The sequence below is a fragment of the Eublepharis macularius genome, chromosome 11 (genome assembly GCF_028583425.1).
Source record: "Eublepharis macularius isolate TG4126 chromosome 11, MPM_Emac_v1.0, whole genome shotgun sequence".
NCBI classification, from domain to species: Eukaryota; Metazoa; Chordata; class Lepidosauria; order Squamata; family Eublepharidae; genus Eublepharis; species Eublepharis macularius.
Genome location: NC_072800.1, coordinates 94901790 through 94927094, shown reverse-complemented (window position 1 = coordinate 94927094; position 25305 = coordinate 94901790). Strand labels below are relative to the sequence as shown.

At 57.3% G+C, this 25305-nt stretch overlaps 2 protein-coding genes across 5 annotated transcripts; both read right to left on the bottom strand.

Annotated features, from left to right (window-relative positions):
- Nucleotides 1–3291: 3291 nt before the first annotated feature.
- Nucleotides 3292–9264, bottom strand: REPIN1 (replication initiator 1). Of its 3 annotated transcripts, none has more exons than XM_054991965.1 (5): nucleotides 9084–9264; nucleotides 7429–7642; nucleotides 7027–7153; nucleotides 6306–6407; nucleotides 3292–5843 (listed from the first exon to the last, which is right to left on the bottom strand). In XM_054991965.1, exons 2-5 carry the CDS (start codon nucleotides 7459–7461, stop codon nucleotides 4360–4362), a joined length of 1746 nt encoding a protein of 581 aa, XP_054847940.1. In that variant the 5' UTR covers nucleotides 7462–7642; nucleotides 9084–9264; the 3' UTR covers nucleotides 3292–4359. The 3 variants fall into 3 exon arrangements, with proteins under 3 accessions (XP_054847940.1, XP_054847942.1, XP_054847941.1); XM_054991967.1 differs by having other exon boundaries at nucleotides 7429–7609; XM_054991966.1 differs by lacking the exon at nucleotides 9084–9264 and adding an exon at nucleotides 8641–8663.
- Nucleotides 9265–12508: 3244 nt separating this feature from the next.
- On the bottom strand, nucleotides 12509–25087 carry LOC129337613 (zinc finger protein 25-like). Of its 2 annotated transcripts, none has more exons than XM_054991462.1 (6): nucleotides 24893–25087; nucleotides 21114–21268; nucleotides 20602–20714; nucleotides 19903–20013; nucleotides 18581–18694; nucleotides 12509–17771 (listed from the first exon to the last, which is right to left on the bottom strand). In XM_054991462.1, the coding sequence occupies exons 3-6, from the start codon at nucleotides 20630–20632 to the stop codon at nucleotides 16213–16215; spliced, it is 1815 nt and encodes a 604-aa protein (XP_054847437.1). In that variant the 5' UTR covers nucleotides 20633–20714; nucleotides 21114–21268; nucleotides 24893–25087; the 3' UTR covers nucleotides 12509–16212. The 2 variants fall into 2 exon arrangements, with proteins under 2 accessions (XP_054847437.1, XP_054847438.1); XM_054991463.1 differs by lacking the exon at nucleotides 24893–25087 and adding an exon at nucleotides 21597–22095.
- Between the last annotated feature and the right edge of the window lie 218 nt (nucleotides 25088–25305).

Sequence of the window (25305 nt, the reverse complement as noted above, 5' to 3'; positions counted from 1 at the left end):
GGGAGAAATGTGGGAAAGGTGGCTAACTGAAGCCAAGGTAAATGATCTGAAGGGGGTATCCCAACCGATGTTCCTTGATCAGCTGTACTCCAAGATGCCTAGGGAGTTACAATGCCTGATCAAGGACAAGGAGCCCAGAACCCTTGCTGAGGCCACTGACCTGGCAGACAAGCTGGTAGCCCACCGAGAAGGGGTGGAGTGGGAAAATGGGGCAGGGGGGCGGGGCCAGAGGGGTGGAAAACCAAGCCCCCCTCCTTGGAGAAGGGAAGTTATTACCCCAGCGGGCCCTAAGAAAACCCCAGAGATGGCCATGAGAAACAAAGCCCCTAGTCGAACGTGTTATCATTGTGGGGACCCAGGGCATATAAAAATTACTTGCCCTAAATTGCAAACAGCATCTCCCAACCCCACTCCTACGGTGCCAGCTGTCTCAAAGGTGAAAGAAGGGGAGGTGGCATTAGTCCAGCATGAATGCCTCTTTGCCACAATGAGGGCCCTTGATGATTGGGCTGATTTCGTAGAGCCAGCGAGGGTAAAAGACTAACTGGTTCTAGGGTATGCTGATACGGGTTCATCCATCTCGCTTATAAGGTCTGACCTGGTATCTGACGCGGATGTACTACCAAACAAGGTTTTTAAGATTGTGGGGGCTTGTGGAGGATCTCAGACGGTACCAGTGGTAAGGGTGCCCCTGGAATGGAGGGAAAAGGTTTACCGCATGGAGATGGGGGTGAAGACAGACCAACCTTACCCAGTACTGCTAGGCAGGGACCTTCTGGCAGGCCAATGTCCCCTAAATGTAGCAACCCGCAGCCAGACCTTGAAGGGTGAAAAACAGCTGGCCCCAGTTCCAGGGAGCAAAGAGACCCATGGGGAAAGTGAGTCAGTTAACCCTGGGGGGAAGCCTGAAGGTATAGGCCAGGTAACCTTAGAGGGGAGGGTCCCACCCATCCCTGATCCAGAAAAAGGGGGCAGCTGTAACCAGCTCCAGGGGGAGGAAGGTGAGGCCTCAGAAGCAGAAGGTCTCCCATTGGACCCCCCTGAAGCACTAGACGATGAGATAGTAGGAGGAGAAAGGCTCATACAGGAGCCACAAGAAGATGACCTAGTAGAAGGGGTCAGCAGGGAACAATTTACAGGCAGTTTAGGAGATCCAGGGGAGTTCAAGGAGGAGACTCAGAAGGATCCTAGCCTGGAATCCCTTCGACAGGCTGCTATAGAGCAGGAAAGAGCCTTCTGAAAATACTATGGATCAGATCACATGGGACCAAGGGAGGCTGTATAGGATGTGGTGGCCGCAAGAGAAACCAAATCCCGGGCAGGTGGTGAAACAGCTAGTAATACCAGCCAAGTACAGAAGAGACCTACTGGGACTAGCCCATGATATCCCTTGTGCCGGGCACCTAGGTGCCAACAAGACAAGGCAGAGGTTGCGATTGAATTTCTACTGGCCTAAACGGGCACAAGATGTGAGGGAGTATTGCAGGACCTGCCTAACAGGCCAGAGAGTGGGTAAGGTGGGGTGCAAGACCAAAGCCCCCTTACAGCCCCTTCCTATTATGGGAGAAGTCTTCCAGAGGGTAGGCATCGACATTGTGGGGCTGTTCCCAAAACCCACCCAGAGAGGGAAGAGATACATACTGACATTAGTAGACCATGCCACACGATATCCAGAAGCCGTGCCTTTAGCCTCCACTGAGGCACCAGTCGTAGCTGGGGCTCTAGTTAAGATTTTCTGTCAGCTGGGGTTTCCCACAGAAATTTTAACTGATCGTGGCCAAAATTTCCTGTCCGACCTAATGGAGAGTCTATGGAAGTGTTGTGGGGTACGCCATTTAAAAACGACTGCGTACCACCCTCAGACCAATGGATTGACAGACAGGTTCAATGGTACCTTAAAGGAAATGTTGAATTCACATCCTCAGGATTGGGACGAGAAACTGCCCCAGCTGTAGTTTGCCTATCGTGAGGTACCCCAAGACTCAACCGGCTTTTCTCCCTTTGAACGGATGTTTGAGAGGAAGGTGCGGGGGCCACTGGATCTTGTAAGAGAGAATTGGGAGGAGAAAATCTCCACGGCTAAGCGGTCAGTAGTGGACTATGTCCTTTCTTTCAGGGAAAGGTTGAAAGACATGACGACCCTGGTAAAGGGAAATTTGGCCAAAGCCCAAGCCCACCAGAGTCACTGGTATGACAAAACTGCTAAAACCAGAACCTTCGAGATAGGTGGCAAGGCAAGGGTGTTTCTGCCCCTCCGGACTGACAAGCTCAAGGCTGCATGGAAAGGACCCCACGTGGTGGTGGACAAACTGGATGCCCTTACCTATGTAGTAGAGACGGGGAAAGCTGGAAAAGGGGCTAAAGAGGTTCACATAAACACGTTGAAACCCTTTTTGGGAAGAGATGAGGTGCTGACTATAATTGGCCGAAAACACATCCAAGGACGGGACAACGTAGTGGCTGACTCCCTATCCCTAGCGGGGCTAGCAGGCCATTGACGGCGGCTCAGTTGCCCGGACTGAGAGCCAGCGCCCGTTCCGCCACACTGCTCAACACAGATTTGCCTTTTTGGCTACCACATCCTGCTGCTGACTCACGTTCAGTGTATGATCTACAAAGGCCCCCTAGACCCTTTTCACAAGACCATTTCCACACACACTGTAATTATGCCTTTGATTTTCCCTACCTAAATGCAGAATTTTACATTTCTCTCTGTTGAAATGTATTGTTTTAGCCCAGTGCTGCCTGGAACCTGTGCTGCCTCTTAGTCATCAAGGCCATCTTTTCTAAAAGCTACAGGGCTGATGATTTAGTCTGAAACGTCCAGCTGGCTCCTCCGTTTTCTCCTCCTTGAAGATGGGGACATTTGCCCACCTCCCGTCTGCTGGCACCTCACCTGTTCTCCAAGAATTCAGAGGTTTTAAGACAGAAGCTTCAAAATTAGTTTTTCTTTCTCATTAGAATTGTGGCTTCCATCTCTCAGTGGGTCTATCAGTGATCCTAATGCTCTGGTCTGTGGGGAGCTAGAGGGACCCTGTAACTGTAGGGAATGCATCACGAAGCCCCTGGGTAGCTACAAAAAGAATGCTTTGATACATGCCACGGATTTTTGTCCTGCTGAGAAGAAAGCAACTTGCTCCCCCACATATGCCCACTGGTTCCTGGGCCCGGCCATCACGCAGCCCTTCACACATCCCTCGATCAAGTCATTGCTTTCACTCAACACTGAACACTCAAGGAGGCCGAGTGGCAAAATTCACTGTGGCGCAAAACCCCTCAGCTTTTCAAAACTAGCATCTACTGCTTTATTTCTTTAAAGTGTATACAACAGGAATCAGATCAGTGGGAGCGCAAAAGAGGAGCTTGTTTATATTCAAAACAGCACATCTGAAAACAGCAGTAGAACTTTCGATTGCAGAATTTCGTTATATCAGGAGCGTCCCAAATCCAAATTCTGCCCTTGTTAGAAATTATGCTAATGAACCCTCTGCAGATCCCCTTTGCATGCATCCGTGCAGCAGTGCAGGTACATCAAACTTGGGGTGGAAGGTCAGAAGAAGCGACAGGTCGAGGCATCTTGTGTTTTCTGCCGAATTGTCTCCCCAGCGATGAAGACAAAAAACATTAACGCTGCCATTTGCAAAAGCCCGTATTCCAGGGCTGCTTGGGTGCAGAATTGTTCAGGAACAACAGGCTTACTCAGTACTATAGAAACATATCATAAGCAGTTGTAAACTGAACCCTTCTCTCTCCACCCCTGGCACCTACCTGCCCTGCCCCCACCTCTGCCTGTGATGGGGAAGTGCCAGAGGGGGTCTGCCTAGAGGAGAACAGTGAAAGGCTAATTCTTTTTTTCCAGCGCCCGAGACCCAGCTGGCTCTTTGCTTTTCCACGGGCTCATTTGTGCTTGGCTCTTTCTGAAGACACCGGCCATTGGCCCCTTTCCTGTACGTACTTCCATCCCCGGGGCCAAGATTAACGCCTCAGCATTTATTTATCATGCCGTAACTGGAAGAAGGAAAGTCTCGTTCACGAGGAACCAGATCTATGAACTTGTGAGTAGCCAAGACCCACATATCACAAACAAGGGTTAAACGCACTTGGGTTACACACGAGACCGACCAGGCGCCCTTCACCTGCAATCGTGCCCAGGGCAGAGAGAGCCTGCTCAGGCAGGATACGAGCAGGAATCTGAAGGAATTCTAACAGGACTGTGTGAAATTTCTCAAAGGGGGAGTTTTGTGCATCTCTGGCTGCGCACATCCAACCTGGCTGGAGGTGCTGCAGGCTTTGGGAGGGAAAGAGCTGGTGCTCTATAGACCAGGGGGGTGGATGGGCTGCTATTGAGGAACGAGGGCTCTAGTCTGGCTGCTGTGGCTGGCGGGGTGCATAGCCCTGGCGAAGGCACCCCTCCCCCTCGCTGGTGCCAATATTCCTGTGGCTGCGCTGGTGAGCACGCATGTTAGAGCCCTGGCTAAAGACACGGGGGCACAGTGGGCAGGCATACGGCTTCTCCCCCGTGTGGAGACGCTCGTGGGAAACCAGGTTGGACTTCTGGGAAAAGCGCTTGGGACAGCGGCTGCAGGCATATGGCTTCTCCCCCGTGTGGATTCGAATGTGGGCCACTAGGTAGGGCTTGCAACGGAATTGCTTAGCACAGACTGGACAGACAAAGGGGCGGTCGGGTGCCAGCAGAGCCTGGGGTGAAGGCAGAGTGCTCGGCAGCAGAGGTACAAGGGTGCTGCTTGGGGAGCAGGGCACAGGGGGGTCGAGCGGGGGGCGGGGGGGCTGAAAGGCCTCCAACTCAAGAGAGTCCACCATCGGGCGCTGGGCCTGGAAATTCTCCCCACTGAAGGTGTCCAGCAGGGGGCTCTGTGGAAGAGGCTCCCGGGTATGGATCTTCTGGTGGGAAAGGAGATTGGGCTTGTGGCGGAAGCTCTTGCCACACTGGCCACAGACGTACGGCTTCTCCCCGGTATGGATGTGCTGATGGGAGGCCAAGTAGGCCTTGCTGCCAAAGGACTTGCCACACTCTTGGCATTGGTAGCGCCGCTCCCCTGTGTGAACTTGCCGGTGGGCCAGGAGATTGGGCTTATGCCGGAAGGTCTTCCCACACTGGGTGCAGGCGTACGGCCGGTCGCTGGATGCCTGGGACAGGGCTCCGGCTTTGGGCACCGAGCCCGCTATCCCTTCAGCTGCCATGTGAACCATCTGGTGGGTGACCAGCTCCTCCCACCCATGGAAGCTCCATCCACACTGATCGCAAATGAATTCTCCGCTGCCAGGCAGCCCAGGAGCCTGGTGTCCCGGCAAAGGCTGGGGCCCATAGCCGAGGGACCAGGGGTTGAAGCTATGGGCTGCAGGGGCCTGTTGGTGCAGAGCCATTTCAGGCCAGAAGGGCAGGGTCCCTTCTCCCTGGTTGCAAGGGACGTGGCTGGCACTGGTGCCCAGGTGGCCTTCCTGAGGCACAGCTACGTCTGAGGTGCTGGAGGAACGCCCGCTACTTTGCGGGCAGAGCTTGGGCCACTTTCGGACATGCAGGCGCCGGTGGGCAGTCCAGGCAAGGCGGCTCCGGAAGCGACGCTGGCACCTGGGGCACTTGTAGGGCTTCTCCCTCTTCCGAGTTCTCGGTGTCCTTTCTGCATCCCTGGCCCTCTGACCTGCCCTCGCTTGCCTTCGCCTGGCCTGGGAAACAGCCCCCTTGTGCCTCTTCTCCCCTGCAGTCCTGGAATGGTGAGGAGGGGTCCCCCTCAACGGCTCCGAGCCAGGCCCAGGACACTGCAGCGTGTCGGGAAGCACAGCAGACCCTCTTCCTCCCTGCTTCTGATTCAGGGGTCCATGGGCTGCAAGCAGACAAGGAAAGACCTAAAGCACCGATCCCCCCAAGCCTGAGAAGGCCACTTGCTCGGTCTCCTGCCTGGCACACCGTGGGCCACGCCATGCCATCCAGGCCTCTAGCCAGCTCCTGCCTGCCTGCCCGCCCCTCTCCTCCCTCAACAGGTTCCCTAGGCTCTCCCCGTAGGTGTTGGGACCACCCAATCACACATCCACCCCTCTTGGTGTCCTCCTGCCCTCTGCCTGGCTCTCTCTCCTCAGCGATTCAGCCCCAACGCAGCAGTTCGGGAGGGAGCCCCCTTGGCTCAAACAGGCCTGTCCTCCTGCAGCACTTGGCCAGAAATGGGAGGGGGGGGTCCCTTCCAAGCAGGCTGCAGGTCTCTCTCTTTAAGGCAAATGCGTCAGAGAGGAGAGGGGCAAACCGGCGGACCCTGCAGCCCCAGGCCAAGAGCTGCCTTGAAAGCCCTTACCTGTGGAGCCGCTTTTCTCTGCAGAGAGCAGGGGACCTGCAGCACACGGGGCCTCCCCTTGCGCCAACCGGTAGAGAAGCTCAGGAATGGAGAGCAGGCACTCTGCAGGAAGACAGGCAGGCACGCGAGAAGCATCCGGGTTAGCATCTGGGGATGAGAAGTGCTGGGCCAGCACCTGCTGCTTCTCTTGGTTGGACTGCGGGCGTTTCCCCCTCTGCTGGGGCCCTGCTAGATCCTGAGTCCCGCTGGAATGCCACTGGTGCGGAATCACCTTTTGGGCCTTAAGGCACAGCAGTGCGCAACTGGGCTGAGGGTGCTGGGAATCAGCTCTCCCGTCTCCTGCAGATTCCTCTAAGGGCTACCCAGGCAGGACCCCTGGGGCTGCCCATCCTGAGAGCCCGCAGCAGCCATAAGCTGACTTTGCAAAGTGATGCTGGCGTGGCCGAGGCGCCATCAGCACCTCATTGGCCCAGGCTGATGTGCATTCATTTGGGAAGAGAAAAGGGATGGCTCTCTCCTCTTCACGCTGCGTGGGAGCAGGTGAGCCCCACAGTTGTTTTTAGCTCCCTTTTCTTTCTTGTGATTTCTAACCTGCCCCCTCTGTAGGGTTCAGGGTGGGTGGCAATCTAGTATAAAGCACTCAATTTATGCATGTATTAAATAGCTGTAAGCTCAGCATCAGACACCCCAAAAGAAAACAAGAAGCCAAGCTTCACTTTACCCAGCGAGGAGACCAGCTCATAATTCTCCACCATTACATCTTGGTAAAGCTCCTTCTGCCATTCTGCTAGCTCTGCCCACTCCTCTGGCGAAAAGTAGACTGCCACGTCCTCAAAGGCCACAGGCACCTGCAACGGAGCGTCCTTGCTGAAGACCACCTCCTTCCGAGGCCAGATCCAGGCCCGCTGACTAGGCCCGCAGCTACATCAAGCTGAAGCGGCTCCAGAGCTTGACCAACACACGGCTCTTTGCTTATTCCTATTCCCAGCCCGTAGAGGCCCCTCATCGTGAGAGGCCCTAAGGTGTAACTTGCTTCGCTGGTGCGAAAATCCAGCACTGTGCCTTTCCCAGTCAGCACCAGCCCCTCCCTCCCCCAAGGAGCCCGTGAAGAGTGCCAGAGTACCTGCTTGGCATGTGGAAGTCCCGTCCGTGGCATCTCCACTTCCAGAAGGACTTGGGAACCAGCTGTTCTCTACCCAAGCCCTGTAGAGCTGCTGCCAGCCAGAATGGCCAGGACTGAGCTGTTTGGATGGTCTGCAGCATCAGAGATCGAAGGCCTGCCCGACTGCCCTGCTGGTTTTCATCTGCAAGCCAAAGGTGGGGGTGGGGAGAAACAGCTGCAGGGAGTAGAGAGGGGAGATGCAGTGTGTCTCTCTGTGCAGGGACTCTACAGAGACACACACAGCACTCCTCTAAGGTCTTGTGGGACCACCCTGGGGCTAGTGCCAGAGTCAAATTATGCCCCCACCTCCAAACTTCCAAAATATCAAGAGGAGGAGCAGGCACTGCAAACTGCAGTCTAGGGGGTGCATGAGGAAGGGGGCTTCTTAACCCTTTCCCTACCAGCAGGCTTTCCCCCGACCTCTGGGGAAAGATACGCTAGGCTTACTTCCCCACATACCCCTCTCTGAAGAAACTAGCCCGGCTGCCTGAGGACCATCCCTTGATCCACAACGGAATGACACGGAACCCTGCGTTCCTCGCCTCTTGGCTCCACGGCACTATGACCCGCAGGGAGGGGGTGCAATGGCAGCAGGCCCCAAAGCGGGCACTGTTTAAACACAGGAGGCAAGCTAGCCCCAGATACTTCGGTTCCCAAAATGAAATATCCAGACTCTACCCCACCCTCCAACTAACGCTCAGAGCAAGCGAGCCAGGCCCAGCACAGCACCCAGAAAGGGCTGCCACCCATCCAGCCGGGCTGCTCTGGAGAGCTGCTCTAGCACAGTGGTTAAGGAGCTGGGCTGTGAGTCAGCCGCACTCCGCCCACTCCCACGCCTGCCAGGAACTCCGCAGGTGGCCTTGGGTCAGCCCAGCTCCCCAGCTGGATTGTGGAACAACAACAACAACAACAACACAGGCTTTGTTTACTGCGCTGAGTGGGCGCTCATCTGTCCAGAAGGGCGGGGCGCGAACACACTGGCAGGATCGGAGGCAGCCGGGGCCGGCGGACCCTTCGGCTGTGGGAAAGGCGGAGGCTGGCCCGTCCGGAGCAGGGGTGGCGTGCCGGTTCGGAGTTTCCGGCTAGGGCCTGGAGACCCGGGCTCGATCCCCCGCTCTGCCAGGGAAGCCTGCAGGGTGGCCTCGGGCCCCTCGCGCGCCTCACCTTGCCCACCTCGCAGGGTCGTTGTGGGATGAGTGGCCAGGAGGAGAGCGATGGCAGCCGCCGCTGGGGAGGCAGGGGGCGTAAGCGAGGGGGCAAGAGCGCCCCCCACCCCCACCCCGCCCCCCGGGGCTCTCCCGCGCCACGCCACGCCACGCCACGCCGGCTCCGAGGGCCGGGCTCGGGTCTGAGGCGAGCCCCCTCCCTGGCAGGGCCGGGAGCGACCGCAGCGGCGGCGGGGCGGGAACCGGGCGAGGGGGACCCCCCCCCCGCCAGGGCTGCCCGGGAGAGGCGGGGGTCTCCGGGCTGAGGCGCCCTCCCGTGGCTGCCCGCGGCCAGGGGGGGAGGGGGGAGGCCACGCGAGGCGAGACCGCGCCCGACCCCCGCGCCGCCCCCCTGGGGCTCGGAGCCGCGGCGGCCTCCCCTTGGCCTGCGGGGCCATCCGGCCGGCCTACCTGCGCCAGGCGCCCTCCGTCCAGCCCGGCCCGGCCCAGCCCAAGGCCGCCCTCCGCGCAGCGCCCCGCAGCCCGGCTCTCCCGGCAGCCGCCCTCCGCGCAGGCCTCGCAGAGACGGGAGGGGGGGGGGAGAAGAGGCCGGCCGGCCGGTCCGCCCCGCGCGCCCCCGCCTGTCAGCGGCGCCGGCGGCTCTTTTGTTCGCCGCGGAAGATTTACGCCCCGCGCGGCACGCCGGGAAATGGAGTCCCGCCGCCCGCCCCGCCCTCGCGCGTGCGCGCCCCCGCCTGCCTCAGCCCCGCCCCAGCAGGGACGCCGCGCGGGCGCGAGGACCCGCTCCCGGCCCGGCCGCCCGCCCTCCGCCCGAGCGCGGGCGCCTCCCTGCCCCGAAGCCGCCGGACCCCCCGCCCAGGAAAGGCCGAGTCGAGCCGCGGGGATCTGGCGCCGCCAGGCAGGAGGCCCCTGCGGGGAAGGGGCCGCATCGGGGGCGGGCGGCGCAAGCCCAGCAGGCGCAGACAGTTGGACGCACCGCTCGGCCTTGGCCCGCCGCTGCTCGGACCGGCGTCCGCCGAAGCCCTTCTTCCCCTGCAGGCCCAGGGCGGGGCTGCCCACGACCCCCCTCACAGGGGACGGGGAGGCGCTCTCCGCGGGCAACGGGTCAAGGGCCACCGGCAGCTTACCCAGGGGCTGCCTGCCCAGCCTGGGCTCTCCCACCTACCCCCGTCAGCTCGAAAAGAGGCGAGGCCTTCCGGGACCCCTTGCTCCAGACCCCCCACCGTCAGCATTGCCCAGGAACGGCTTCATAACCAGGAGGCCGCAAATGCCACACAATCTGCCCCCCCCCCCCATTTGCTTCGCCCTTAGACTGCCCCAGAGAGCAGGGGAAGCGCTGGCTCATGGATGCCTGCCTCACCCCTTGGTGGCGGTGGAGGAGGAGAGGGGCCCCTGCAACATCCGAGCACCCCCTCCCTCCCTCCCAGGCAGAAGAGCCCATCAGGGCACGACTTCAGCTGCCAAACCAAAGGACTGCCTTGAGGGTGGCAGGCCACAACAGCCCAGGGTGAGCTCCAGTTGTGTAAGCCTGGATTAGATTATTCCCCACCCCTCCATTCCCTGAAGCGCCACGCCGTGGCTATCGCCCACTTCCTGCCCTGCCCAGCTCCGTCCATCCTTTGGGGCTAGGGTGGCATCTCCTCCACCAGGCACCAGCTGAAACCGTTTTCAAACATGCCAAACACTCCCCCAACTGTAAGAAAGCCTTTATTGCAAACCAACATAGCTCAGAAAATAATAAAACATAATTATAATAATAATAATACATCTGGAATAGCCCTAAGGGGCCAGTCTGGATTAAGAGGGATGAAGTTTTCAATGGGGTTTTTCAGAGGCAGCTCATGGAGAGGTGGAGGGAGAGGGGTGCAGGCACAGGGCAGGGTTTGCACGCCTCCTGCCCACACGACAGAGGGGGGGTTCCACCAACAAAGATGAGGAATATATCGGCAGGTGGGCCAGTCTCCCACCAGGCTGCACCCCCACCCCCGTGCCTTCCTGTTCCATCAGTAATTGCATGCACTTTGGGGTGCCAAGCCCTGCCCCAAATAATCCCTCAAACCAGGGGCAGGGTCTTCTAGACCCAAATCATTCCGCTGAAATACCAAGCAGACCCAGCGAGGTTAGCGGGTGGTGCATTCTGCACAAACAAAAGTTAACTCTCAGCACACAACGAATTGTTCACTTAACCAAAATTTGTTGTCATAGCATAAGAGGCTGTGATGGCCAACAGCACTGAGGTCTTGTGGAAAGGTTAACAGCCTCATCGATGGCAGTTCGCCACAGCAGCCAGATGACATTCCCAGGCAGCGTGAGGGGTGGGTGGGGGGGGGGGGCTGGCAGCCAGCAACACCGACTGCAAGCCTGCCCTCGAGGCGGCTGGCCGGCACTGGGCTCCCTGGTCCCTTGGGTCTGATACGGCAGGGCAAGTCTGACATGCCTGTTGGTGGTGGAACTTGACTCCAGCAGCTCCGGGGATTCCTCTGCCCTGGACAGCCACACCCGATGGAAGCTGTGTGCTTCTTGTTGGGCTCTGGCCACTGCCCCTTGCAGCCCCCGACGTGGCTGTCCATGCTCCTTTCCAAGACGCCCATGCTCTCTCTTATGGCCACTCAGCCCCAAAAGGCACAGCAAGAGCTCCAGGAGCCACACAATGCAGGGTACATACCTTCGAGCAACATTCTGGACAGCAAGTGCCAGCAACTTGGGGAAGCAAAGAATGACAGCCAATTACAGTGGAATGAGTCAGCCACCACCACCCCACCCCAGCCTGACACCGGAACTCCTGCCTTCAATGGGACTCGATCAGAAGTGACTTTAGCTGACCTGTGGCCACAGTCTGTGGTTTGGGGAGAGCCGGGAGTGGGAATGGCAAATCGGCATGCAGTGAGGTGACAGCATTTGGCCCTGGGCCTCCTGAAGGCTGAGCCTGGAGCTCCCTTCATCTTGTTTGTCAAGGCCAAGCCGCTGGCTGGGCTGGAGGGAGCACGGCAGCGACCCAGTGGGCTGACAGACGGGAGGGCTTCTTACTGGCCGGCTCCCAACTTCTTTGTGCTGCAGCCTCAGTGGAGAGGCTATGCCGAGTCTTTGCATGGGCAAGCCATGAGTGACACCAAGCAACTCAGCTTTAAAGAAGAGAGAGCAGCCTCCCCTGCCAGGCAGGGGGAAACCAACAGGAATCTGGCAAGTGCCGCTTTCCCCCACACTGGCTGAGCAAAGCATCATCTAGTGCAACTGCTGGCTATTGGAGAGCTCTTTAAAAGCTCACAGCCAGCCTTTCCACAGGAGAGGCAGGGGAGAAGCCTCACGGGAAACACAAAATAAACAAACGTATCTGCACAATATCAAACTGTTACAAAAGTGTATTCAAAGTGCAAGTGCTATAAATATTTCATATTCCTCTCTTATTCAACTCTAAATCATATACATTTATCACAGAAATCGTTCCTGGCTTAACAAAGCAACAAATTGGGTACGCTACAGAGTCCAGTAATCCAGTAAGAGGAGTAGACATGAATCTTGGAACCCGGAACACGGCGGCAGAGCTCTCAACTGAAGCGGATCACACGCCCCTGATGAAGTAAGGGACGAAATCTGCATTGTGTAGCCGGCCCCAGATTGGGCGTGGCACGGAACCCTTTCCATCGGCTCCACGGACAACCGCTTGTCAGTAACTTGGAGGACTATGGAGAAAAATACTAAAAATAGGAAGTGATTACTGGACTCTGTAGCGTACCGTTTGTTGCATTGTTAAGCCAAGAACGATTTCCGTGATAAATGTATATGATTTAGAGTTGAGTAAGAGAGGAATATGAAATATTTATAGCACTTGCACTTTGAATACACTTTTGTAACAGTTTGATATTGTGCAGGTATGTTTGCGTTTCCCGTGAGGCTTCTCCCCTGCCTCTGCTGATCATTGACGGGAACAGCCATTGTGTTTGCCTAGCCTTTCCACCGGAGCTGGAAGAAGGGATGGCACAGCCTTGGGGCCACAACAGTCGTTCTAACCTTGCCCCCTCCCCATTGTGGGGAGAAATGGGTGGCACGCAGGCCTAGCGCACTGGAGCTTACCTGGTCCAGGAGAAGTGGAATTACCTGGCTCCTCCTTCAGGGACACAGCGAGATTTGGCCTGTATGCACCCCAACGAAGCACCACGCTACCAGCAGACCTTCCACACACGTTGTGTCCCAGGCCCATTCATCCTCAACAGGAGACTCACATTCCCTGCCTGCTGCCCATGAAGAGCTTTCAGGCTGGAGGGGAGCCAGCAGCTCAGCCACATCCAGGCGACTGGCTCTTCAGGGAAAGTTACTTGCACGCCGAGGCTCTGAATATCATCCAAGTAGTCTGGACTACGGACAGACGGCAAGGGCATTTCAGAAAAGCAGCGGGAGAGCAGACTGTAGCTTTTTGGCCCCTTCCTAACTCCTGGGCCCAGAGCCTAACGGCCTTCACCTGACCCGAAGCAGCCTGCACACACTGCCCAGCCAAAGGAAGCCTTCCTCCCAACAGGCCTCACGCTGGAATGTGCAATCAAGTACTGCCATCCTGCCTGCTGGGTGGGCAAGCTGAGCATCTCTGCTCTGGCGAAGAGAGCTGTGGTTCTTGAAAGCTTATGCTACAAATAAGCTGGTTAGTCTTAAAGGTGCTGCTACACTCTTTTCCATCTCTGCTCTGGGCACACACTGATTGAAGTGCCCATTTCTAGCCCTCACTTCTCCCGAGAGGTGTGAGTAGGTGCAGACAGAGGGACATCTGGGGGAGTCCCAAGAGAAGCTGCAAGAAAACCCTGCTGCCCCCCTCCCCCAGCTGCCTCGCCCCTTGCCTCCCCTCCCCTCCTTGCTCTCCTGTCTTTGTCAGAGTGATCGGTGTGTCTGCATGCAGGCGGGACGACTCTGTTAGCAGCACAAACGGGGCTCCCCTGGACCAACCACGCCTGCCACCCCAAAAGGTCTCTTACACCACCCCCCTTTCCTTTCTGACCCACTGCTTTTTTTTCTTCCTTCGTGCAGCTGTTCCCTGCAGAGCCCAAACCGCCTGCTCCCTCCAGAAAGGGTGCCAGCAGCCAAGGCAGTTCCATTGTCCCTGGGAATCTCAGCCTTCATCTCCCCTGTGCCCCAGCACAGCACCCACTGACTCGATGAACAGTGGAACAAGCTCTCTCTGGCTTCACAGCTCTTCAGAAGTTGGCTTTTCTGTCCCCCCCAGCAAGATGGTCCACGAACGGCATCATCTCACTGCCTTCAACACAACCAGACATCCTGGCCGCCTCTGCACTGACCACTAATGCTCCGCACATGCATGCATTTGGGTACACAGCTTTCCCGCTCTCTGCTGCCAAATGGACTTCACCATACGCTGCGGGCCTGCACAGAACAGTTCCTTCTTTCACCCTGGTCATGAGGAAAGGGCCCGACACCAGGAGATGCTGGGATTGCCACCTTCCTGATGATGAAAGAGTCCTCAAGTCAGCGCTTGGGGCACCACCTTGACCTCCGCCTTCCTGAAGTCTCCAAGAGGCCAAGTGTGAAGACAAGACACTGTTAAGACGAAGCCACCAACGGAAGGCCCAGAATCGAGGAGCTGGGGATGCCTGAGCAGCATGCCAGGGGGCTGCCTGCCCAAGATCCTGTTTCGCCTCACCCTTCTCGCGTACAGCAGCCCCCTGGGTCAGCTAATGTGCCTCTCTCTGACTGCCATCCTGTCCTCTGGGGAGGTCTGCAGCCCTCCTCACTTTGGAGTGCCCACCCCAGGCCCTTGAGCACCACATCAATTTGCAGTCAACAACACCCCACCACAACTTCCATTCACAGTTTCAAAAGCAAGCTCCTCAACCTTCTGGAACCCAACGCCACCCAGAATCGGAGATCTTAAGGCACAGACTCCCCCAGCAAACTGGCCGGGGGTGGGGGTGGTCGGCGGCTGTTCTACCGGCAAGAGGCCCCAGCCTCCTCTTGGTACTCCTGCAGCCACCCAGATTGAACAGCCCACTACACCAAGAGAGAATCTACCCACTAAGACAGAACCTTCAGACTGGAATCAAACGGGGGAGCGGGGAGGGGGCCGCAACATCCACGGTAAAGAGGGAAGGGTCAGCACGGGGTCCTTTGTAAAGTGCATCCGCGATGGCCTCAGGCCCCTGCCTCTCCCCCAGCCAGCTCCTGCGGAGGAATGGCCAGAGGGCGCTCCTGCCAGCCACGGCTTCCTGGGCCCGTCTGTACACCCTCCTCTTTGGTCAATGCATCCACACCTCACGGTTCCAGGCTGCCTGCCGAACGTGGGCTTCGGAGAGCAAGAGGCATGCCAGGGGCATTTCTGCACTGCTGAGCAGAGACGGCCCGGGGCCCCTAGGTTCCACCCATGCCCTGCGGGCCTCCAGGCTCCACCTCCGCGCTGAGCGCCATGTGGTTGGCTGGAGGGCCACTCCCCTCTCATCCTCTCCTCTGTCAGGCCAAGCTTCTTGCCTCACCATCAGCTCTAGGAGCTCAGGCCTACGCAGCCCACTGCAGGGGCCAGGCAGTTCTACCCGCTGCTTTCGAAGCATCCAGTCCCTGGCTGTTCCCTACTTCAAGCGAGGCAGGAGGGCCTTCTTCCTTCTAACAGACAGGAGTCCGCTATGCACCCCCTGGAGTTCCAGGCAGAAAAGACTGATGGGCCCTGCCTTGCTCACCATGGCGCCTCAGTCTCAGCTAGCAGTGATGCTTCTGCAGCGCCCCGCATTTGGCTCCAGCTGCAAAGCCCCCCCCCCCCCAGTCAGATCCGCTCTTGTACAAGCACACTAGGAAGATGCGCTGGAGGGGGGCTGCAGAAGACTGACAGCTTAAGTTATTCAAACACGTGCACAGCTCGCAGAGACGTGCAAAGGCCTCAAAGACACAGGAAGTTGTTCCTGAAGGCTGGGAAATTCCAGAAGCTCGCTGTGTGCCAAGCCCCAAGTGCCTCTATAGCCTCTGGCAACCAGCTGGCTTCTAGCCAAGAGCTGGCACTGTCTCTGCTGCACCAGCAGGCTCTAGAGCCAACCAAATACAAGCCCAGGAAGCAGCAGGTGCAGGGGGAGACCGGTTGTCCACCAAAGCCACCTCTTCTGTGGAAGCAAAGGACTCGACGCAGACACCCTTGCAATGCTACTGCCCTGCCACTCCCCTGCCTACTTCCGGTTTGCTTTCTCTTGTGGTGGCGGAGACAGATTTGCAGGGCAGACGAACGAGGAGCTGCTGGGTGTAGGAAGCCGGCCTTGTGCTGCTGGTCATGGGGACAAATAACATTGGAGCAGGGAGGAGGGAATCAGTGAGGTGAAGCCACATACTTGGCACAATGCTCCTCATGCGCAAGCTTCTTGAGGGAGACACCCACTCTGCACTTGGTGCTTCTGCATAAATGTATCTTTCCAGATGGCTACCCCAAATGGCCACACCAGACCCAGGCCAGGAGATGCAGGAGCAGAGAGGGGTTCCAATGAGTCCCAATGGGGGGTTGCTGCAGGTTGGAAGGGGGACTTCTGTCCACGATACATGCATGAGCCCCACTGCCCCACCTTCTCACAGTCTGTGCTTGCACAGTGCCCATCTTTGGGGGAAGCTATCGCAAGGAGTCTGGAATGGAGCACAGTCTCGGGTTGGGGGCTGCTGGGTGGCTCTGGCTCCCCTGCTGGAGCTGAAGGGTACGTGCAGGGCAGGGAATCCCCAGCCAGGCTCGGCCAGGGGTGTCTCTGCTCCCTGCCTGGAGCTGCCCCAGATGTGGCGGGTGAGGAATGACCAAGGAGGCCCTGCTGGCATGGCACAGGCAATGCAGCATCTCACTGGAGGCATCAACTGCAGCGGAGCGAGGGCCGGCAAGGGTCTTCTGCTTGGCAGTCACTGGCTGGGATTGCCCCATGGGGACCACAGGGTGGGCACTGGACGTGGGGAGCCCAGGCAGGCCCAGCCGGCGTTGGCAATGAAGCATCTCCGCATGAGGATCCATCACAGGGGGCGGGGCACTAAGCTTCGGCCCTTGTTCTGAGCCAGGCGTGACTCCCTGGAGGTGCCCAGACGGACCTGTGGCATGTGGACCTGGAGGAGGGTCTCCAGGGAGATTCTGCCCATGGGGGGGACCGTGCGGCCCAGACGGAGTTGCCCGGTGGATGCCTGGTGTGGGATCCCCAGACAGATCCTGGCGAGGGGCTGGAGTTGCCCGGTGCGTGACCGATGCAGGATCCCCAGAGAGCGCCTGCTGGAGGCTGGGAGCTGCCAGGAGGGTGCTGGGCAGGGGGTCTGTGCCCAAGACCTGCCGGTGGGTTCTCTGATGCGCACGTAGAGCCGACTCCCCCTTGAAGCGCTTGGGGCAGCAGGTGCAGGCGTGGGGGCGCTGCTGTGAGTGGGTGCGCTGGTGTGCCGCCAGGTTGCCCTTCTGGCTGAAGCGCCTGCCGCAGGTGGCGCAAGGGAAGGGCCGCTCCCCCGAGTGGATGCGCCGGTGGGTGATCAGGTTGGCCCGCTGGTTGAAGCGCTTTCCGCACTCTGTGCAGGCAAATGGCTTCTCGCCAGTGTGGATGCGCTGGTGGGTGATCAGGTTGGGCCGCTGGCTGAAGCTTTTCCCACACACGTTGCAAGGGAAGGGCTTTTCTGCCTGGCGGTTCCCCCGCTGCACAGGGGCCTTTGGCTCAGGGCTGATGAGTCCTTCCTGGACTGCATGGGTGCGCTGGTGTGCCGCCAGGTTGGCCTTCTGGCTGAAGCGCTTCCCACAGCGCAGGCAAGGGAAGGGGCGTTCACCCGTGTGTACCCGCTGGTGGGTTAACAGGTTGGGGCGCTGTCGGAAACGCTTGCCACACTCCAGGCACGGGTAGGGCTTTTCCCCAGTGTGGATCCGCCCATGCGTGATGAGGCCTTGCTTCTGCCGGAAGCACTTCCCACACACAACGCAGGCAAAAGGCCCCGACCCCAGCCCCTGGGATGGGCGGCCAGGACCACAGAGGCCTGGCTCACACGAGGCCACCTCTTCTTTCTTGACACGCGGCTGGGCTCTCAGCTGGGTAGTGTTGGGGGTCAGGAAAAGCCCTGCTCGAGAGCTGTCAGGGAAGAGCTGGTAGCGCTCTAGGCTGGCTGCAAAGCCCTTCTGGCCACCTTCCTCTTCTTTGATTGTCTTGCCACGCCCCGCTGCTCCTGAATGGGAAGGAGAGAGAGAGAAAAGTACAGTGGGATTCCATTAAAACTGCTCAAGGCATGACTCACTGCTGTGTTCAGCCCTACATCTTCAACGAACTGAAGCTGCCTTTGGGCAACAGACGCAAGTTCTGCTCCCTTGGTGCAAAAGAAAAAAAATCATCTTAAACATAGACATAATCCTCAAGAACGTGTTCAGAATGGACAGTGCACTACTGATCACCCAAATGCGAACAAAATTTAACAGGGTGACCTGGAGTTGAAATCAGCAGGTTCCAGTGTGTCAACCAAGAAGTGAACTTTTATTGGCCTCAGTCAAAACTCAAGTGGAACCACCCTCATAATTTCTGAACGGGAAGCAGAACAGAACCAAAACAAAGAAGAGTACGAGTTTTTCTTTATTGCAAGATGCTTGCTTTTCAGGAAATCTTTAATGCTTCATTAAGACATTTAAGATCAAATACTGTAGAATGCATACACTCCGTTCCATAGAAAAGCTACACTTAGCATGGTGGGTTTCAGTTGGTTCACACAAAGCCTGCGAGCAGCGTCGTGGATGGACAAGGAAACTCCGCACATCATAAAATGCTGTAAACCCATGCAGAAAAAAAAACAAGCATGCTGCACATTTTAACTGCCTCTTAAGAAAACACTTGCCTTGGGAACTGCTCAGCTGTAAAAGCAGCACACAAAGGTTTCAAACAAACAAGTCGCCAGTCCATCCCACACATTTGGAGAAGAGTGAAACACAAAGCAATCGAAGAACAACCAGACCCGTTAACCGCCTCCCGAGAGAGACCTTTCCCCACCTTGGCAGGAGCCAGAGCACAGCTTGCCTTCCTCTACCTTCTGACGGTCTGCAATACCGAGCTCTTCCCACCGCTCGATCCAAGACAAGCCTTCAGGTTTGAAAAACCGGTAGCCTGATGCAGGAACAGAAAAGAACTGGTTAGCTGAGTAGGCAATTGCTGAGCCCAACGCAAACCAGCAGCCCTCAGGACGGAGAGGGGCTGAGCCTATTTTGTGAGAAAAGCAACAAAGTCAACAGCTAGGGAGACAAAGCAACAGGGCGGAAAAGGCGGGCCGGGGGCCATTTGCGGCTTCCAAGAGGCAAGCATACAGCAACAGCAATAACTACAAACAGCAAGTTGTCCTGAAGGGTGGTAAATAAATTGAATGTTATCATCATCATCATCAATTCAAAATTTCTCACTCCTTTCACCATTGAAGCACATCATCTGCAATTAGCAGCAGTCACGCCAGGACCATGAAGTGACCCCCACACCACCACAGCCCTATCAAAAAGGGGGCCCGAGTGCCTTCAACTGATGCACCCCCAGAGGCAAGCATGCAGCCCCCAGTGCAGCAGTTAAGTGGCATACACACCCTTTCAACTGAAGCGGGGAGGAGAGGAGATTGTGGAGTCGAGCACAGCATCTGGCAATTAAACCCCTATTGCAATTCCCAGCTCCAGACAAAGAAAAAACAGAACTCCATGTTTTACATCATCTCATCTTTACTACATTCAAACAAGTACAAGTTTGCCGTTCGATTTTGCTAGTCACACGATTCGCAACCGAAGTACAGCATCTGTGCCTGCTCTCAACACTAAACAGGCCATGTTATGCAGCTGCAGCACTGGGGTTCCCTGGCTGTAACACCTGCTAGCAGAAAGCACGAAGCCGGCAAACGGCACCCCTGTGGTACAGCAGCCTGAGCAGGGCTCGCCTCAAGGTCCTGGCCGGTAATTAAGCTCAACCCAAAGTTATGCAGCTTCCAAAAAAACGCATTACTTTTCAATGGTGTAGTAAGTGTATCTGGCAGAGAAGCAGCATTTATTTCTGCAACCAGTATTCACACACACACACACACAGAGCGGGCTGCCCAGGAGTGCCCCAGCAGAAGTTCTTGTCATATATACTCACACCAGGTGCAATCTGAAGTTGCTAGAGGACAACATGGGACACGGAGGACCATTTTACCAACCCCCAAACTGAGCCCACTCAATGAAGGCTAAGCAATGTATGATAAGGTGGGGCAGATATTTCTTCCAGGGACCCCAAAGTCAAGCCTACAAATATTTCACTCTCAGGATTCAACCACCACAATAATATCATGCCTAACTGCTCACCTGCGCAGGGGTCTTGTGGAATACCTCTGGCAGAGTCCAGTTGATCACCAAGACATGGCTCTCCAGCACGCTCAATCCGAGACAGGAGATCAGGTTTGAGAACTGGGTAGCCTAGACAACAACACAGAACCCAAAGTTACTATTGTTGCTTGGGACAGGGAGATGGGTCCAGCACCCTTGGGATGTCTCTGGGGCAGTTGAATAGGAGAAAAAAGGAAGACTGGCGATTCCAGGGGCTTTCTTTCTCGTATATCATCTCTTCCAAAGCCATGGCCTCAAGACAGTCCACACTGAAGCCTCATCTTTGACCAGATGTGGACACAGCACCCACCACTCCTGCCTTGGGAGCCTCAAAACAAGACGGCAGCAAGGCCCACCACTGGGGGAAGCACTCCTGCCTGCTCTGGACAGGGAAGTTCTACCTGCTTCCCACAGGGAAACCCGCCCCCTGGTCGCAGCAGCTCGATGCTGGTGCTCAGGGGAGAGATCACCTGTGGGTTGGTGAATCAGACAGCTGGCCACTTTTGGCATGTCCTGGCAAGAGAGAATATGCCTCACCTGAGCACAGCCCATGCAGAGAAGGTATCAAGCCCTCCCAAAGTCACTACAGACGGCTGAATGAAGCAGGCTCCCTGCCCAACCCCGCCCCACCCATATCCTCCAGCCTCCTCTCCAAAGTGAAGCCAAAAGACACTTTACCCAAAGAAGTGACCAGCTCGTAGTTCTCCATCACCACCTCCACCAGCTCCTTGCAGATTCTCAGAGGGCTCCTCCAGGGAGTCGCAGTCCAGGAGGGGCTCAAGCATCACCGGCTACAACACACAGGGCTGGTCAACACTGGCTTGCTCAAGAAAACCCTAAGCCAAAAAGCCGGCACAAACCCAGAGCTTCCCTACTGAGTCTGGGGAAGATGGACTGGACGGGCTTTCCGGAGGACTGAAGGAAGACCAGAGAGACACACGACCACCACACTTCCGATTCGGTGGCTGGAAAGCCACCGTTTATGGGCCAAGACCAGGATACAAATGCATCACTCCATGGGCCACAATCCCCAGGGAAAGAGGAAGAATTAAACAAACTGCATTCACCTAGGCCTCCTGCGCTTCCTCCTACCTAGAGCAGGTAGCAGATGATGAAAGCCAGGAGGAACACCCCCCCCGCCACCCCCAAAGCTCCGCCCCATGGCTCAGACCTCCCCTGCCCCATCGTACCTGGCCTGCACTCCCTGTAGGCATTTCCTGGCACAGGTCTCCAATGAGGGAAGGACATGTTTCACCTCAGCAACCTAAAAGGCAGGTGGGGTGTTCACCTTGCGGGTGTGACCATCTGAACCGTCCTTCTCTCTTACGGCACTTTCTGAAAGCCCCTGAAAAAAAGCAGAAAAAAAGAGAGCGAGTAGAGAGTGCAGGGCGGGCCAGTCCACGAATCCATTTAGCCCCTCTGAAAATCTTGCTGCTGCTCCACTGTCACCAAGAACAGACTTGGCCAAGAGAAGAACTGCCTGAGCACATCGTCAGCGCCTTTTATCGGCGCTTCAGACCCTGAAGCCTAACGAAGCGCAGGCAGTCCTGCTGCTTATGCAGAGACCAGGCCCAGCCAGAAGCCCCTTTTCACCGCGTGTCACAGAAATGCCACCTGCACCTCTTCTGGATCAGGGGGGGGGGGAAGAGACACACTCAGCCCACTGCACTTACAGCCAGTGTGGATGTTGTGACTGCACAGGGCCAGCCCTCTCTGAAGCAGGAATTCGGAAGACTGTGGGCTGTTCTGGTTGCCCCAGTCTCAAAAAGAATATCGCAGAGCTGGAAAAAGGAGACCAAAGATCCCCCCCCCTGAAAAAAAAAAGGAGTCTAGGACTTTTCAAATTAGAAAAATGAGTACTGGGGGGGGCGGGACAAAAGAGGGGTTTATAAAATTGTGCAGAGTGCAGAGCGAGTAGATGGAAATGCTTCTCCTTCCCTGCAAATACTAGAACTTTCACAGACCCAAATAAATGGATGAGCAACAGACTCAGGCCCAACAAAAGAACATACAGTGGTGTAAAGCAGAAAAAACTCCAGCACAGAAAATCTTCTGATGCTCTATTTTTCCATGGAAAAATTTCCATCCCACATATGTAAATACAGTCAGTTTATAAGTTGTCAGGGAAGTTGTGCTGTAAATCAATTATATTAGATGGCCTAAATGTGAAGCACAGACAAACTCTAGCCCCTAAACACGGTCCAGATTTGCGCAATGGTGCATTTGACTTCTTTTCCATTAAAATTTTGCTTCTGTTATTTAAATTATTATTGGACAAAATTTCTAATTCAGATCCTCCTGGGAAACCCACGTCACTGATCCATTATGCTGCCACAGAATGCACTGCTGGCCACCAGCTCCCATTGCTTTCCAGGGAGATATACTTGCGAAGGTCAAGGGGTGAGGCAAGACCGCTAAATGGAACCTTCACGTTCAAAAGCCGTGAATGTGGTCTGGCCGGGTGTGGCCCACCTATTCCAGCATCCCGTCTCAGACTGCAACCCACCAGTCACTCTAGGGGAGCAGCAGGGCCCAGATGACAAGGCCTTCTTCCCCTGAAGTTGCCTCCTGGCACTCGCATTCAGGGGCTCCCTTTGGTCATTGAGGACTAGTAGCCGCAGACAGACCTCTTCTCCAGGAATTTGTCTAATTCCCTTTGAAAGCAGTCTGTGCCTGGGGCCATCTCTATATCCTCTGCCAGGAAATGCCATATCTTAGTTGCTCATTGTGTAAAGAACCATTTCCTTTTGTCTGTCCTGAATCTCTTGCCCATCATCTTCACAAAGTGCTTGGCTCAAGACATGTTGCCGTGGGTGGGGCAATGATAGTGAAGAACGTTGCCTTCGTAGGGCTTCTGGTGGGCTGCCCCTGTTGCAAACCGGACGCTGGACTACATGGGCTTTTGCCCTGATCCCACGGGGCTCTTAACATCCCTAGGCCTCAAGCCACTCTCTTCCTCGATTGACTGTGACCCAAACAGAAGATTCCTGCAAGCCCGTCCCAAATTCTTGGGAGGCATTACTCAAGTTAGTCAAGATTGTGCATATTCCAGGATCTTGCAGAAGGGGGAAAACTGGACTGGGAGGATTTCAACATTCACTTCTTTTCTAGTAAGAAAGTTGCTAGTCCTTAAGACAGTAACTGCGAGTTTGAAGTTGAGTAGATAGTGACCAATAAACTCTCTGAAGCTCATGGCTGGAGTGAGGAGAAAGAATATATCTTCTGTGCCCTACACAACCTCTTCCGCCTCTACATGATAATGTAAAATAAGGAAATATAAAGGTGGTGATTTAAAAACAAAACCAAACAGCACATTCATTGGACTGGATACAGCTTTACTCCGTGAGAGATGTAAAGTGTCCAAAAGGATCCAGCAAGCTCAGTCCCTGTGCCGGAATTGGAGCCTCGGCCTCTGTCCCCACCCACTGAACAGTCCAGGCCAAGCGTCTGGACGGAGGGAACACACCTGAGCAGCCTAGCATTGGGGATAGTAACCCTTCTGTCTTATTTCCCCTTGGCCTTTTAAAAGTCCATTCTCTTGCCTTCCACCGTCGCTTCCAGAAATCCAAGAGACAACCAACCACCATCCTATCAACCTCATTTGCCAACCATCCTGAAAGTTCACCATCCAGCCTACCCCTGACAAAGCTCTAGGGCTGCCAGGTGTGGGGGGAAAGCCGCTGAGGCAGGGGGTGTCCTGGTATTCCACACATTTGCTGCAGAGGCTCAGGCACACTGCCTGAAAACAGACGCTGGGGTCAATTAAGCAGCCCTGGCTTGAGGCAGCCTTAAACATTTGCAACCAGATGATAACCTGTGACTGGGAAATACCAAAGTTCAGAGAAGCAAAAGATGTGTCACTGGAGTCTCTCTTTTTCAGACGTGAACTCTGGTTTTTGTACCGAACCCGGTCAGCCAGCGCAACTGACAGAAAGTGTGTCAAGTGTACAGGCCACTGGCCACAACGACAGTAAGACTTGCACCGTCAAGGCGCGGGGGGGGGGGGGGCGGACCACACCCCGAAGCTTCCAAGAGACTGACCAGAAAGCAGAGAAACGAACGGGGAGAAGGAGCCAGCCGAGCCGAAGGCTCCGTGCCTCCGGGCCACGCTTCCAAGCAAGCGCCACCAAGGCGGCCCCGAACACGCGCCCGCCGGGCAGAAGCCGGGGCGGAGGAACGAGCCTGCCCAGCAGCAGGCCCGCCGGGAATGCCGCGGCCGCCCCGTCCCGCCGCAGGAGCAGCCTTTCGCCGCCGCGCCCGCGCTCTGCTCCTCGCCCGCGGCCACCTCCACCTCCGCGGCTGCCCAGCTCGCAGGCCCCGAAGCCGCCCGAGGCGGCCAGCCGAGATTCCGCCTCCCCGCCCGGACCCAGGTGGGCGGCTGGCCGCGGGGCCTCCCCCGAGGGCATCGCAGCCGCTTCCCGCCGCCAGAAAACGCGGCCGCCTCAGCGCCCCGGCCCGGCGCCCCGCCGCCTCCGGACGCAGCGCGTCCTCCTAGCGCCCGCCGCGAGGGCTGTGGCTGCGGGCAGCGCGCGAGCCCCGCGGGCGAGGCCGGGGGAGCCTCCTGGGCGGCGGCGGCGGCGGCGGCGGGGCTCGGCCCGGCCCGGCCCGGCCCGGCCCGCTTGGCCCCGCGGCTCCGGCGGAACGGGCGCCCCGCAGACTCCGCCGGGCCGCAGCGGGGCTGCCTCGCCCCCCGGGCCCCGCGCAAGCCCTTCGCAGCCCCACCAGCTCGGCCGGCGCCCGCCCAGGCGCCCCGCCGCAGGAGGGCTTCCCGCGGGAGCTGCCCCAGCGGGGCGGCTGACGGGACGGCCCCGAGGGGAGCGGGGAAGGGCTCCGGGGCCCTGCGGCAGGCGGCGGCGGGGGCTGCCTCGGGAGGGGTCGGGCCCGGCCCGGCTGCAGCCCCGCTCGGACGGAGCCCCCCGCCCCCCCCCGCCCCGGGACCCCGCCCGCACCCGCCGCCCAGGCCGCTCACCAGGCCTCGCGAGGACCCCCTGACCCGGCAGGCGGGGTTGCCATAGCAACTCCGCGACGGTCCCGGCCGTGGCGGACGCGAGGGCCGCGTCACCGTCGCATCATCGCCGAGCCCGGTGACCTCACGCGGTGACGTCATGCGGCCGCCGCGCGGCGGAGGGGCGAGGCCACCTTTCTCCCTTTGCACGGTTTTTTTTTTCCCTAACAACCATAAAGACCCGGATGAAGGAAGCGGAAATGGGCGCTTAGTCCCACCCCTGGGCTCCCCGGGTTTTCTTTTCCGCCTCTTCATTCTCCGGGATGGAGCCCGACAGCTCCGCCCCAGAAGGCGTGCATTATGGGAAATCGAGTCCTGGAGGAAAAGCCAGGAGGTCTCGCGAGGCTCACGCGTGTGCGCGAGATCCCGTCCAAAAA

Excerpts from the sequence above, each read along its gene's own strand:
- LOC129337613 (XM_054991462.1), bottom strand. The coding sequence starts at position 20,632 with ATGGAGAACTACGAGCTGGTCACTTCTTTGG. Across the intron at positions 20,014-20,601 it reads CGAGCTGGTCACTTCTTTGG|GCTACCCAGTTCTCAAACCT; the intron begins GTAAAGTGTCTT and ends GTTGTTGTCTAG. Across the intron at positions 17,772-18,580 it reads GTGCTCTGGCTCCTGCCAAG|GAGCAGCGGGGCGTGGCAAG; the intron begins GTGGGGAAAGGT and ends CTTCCCATTCAG.
- REPIN1 (XM_054991965.1), bottom strand. The coding sequence starts at position 7,461 with ATGCCACGGACGGGACTTCCACATGCCAAGCAG. Across the intron at positions 7,154-7,428 it reads GACTTCCACATGCCAAGCAG|GTGCCTGTGGCCTTTGAGGA; the intron begins GTACTCTGGCAC and ends GCTCCGTTGCAG. Across the intron at positions 5,844-6,305 it reads AGAGAAAAGCGGCTCCACAG|CCCATGGACCCCTGAATCAG; the intron begins GTAAGGGCTTTC and ends GTCTGCTTGCAG.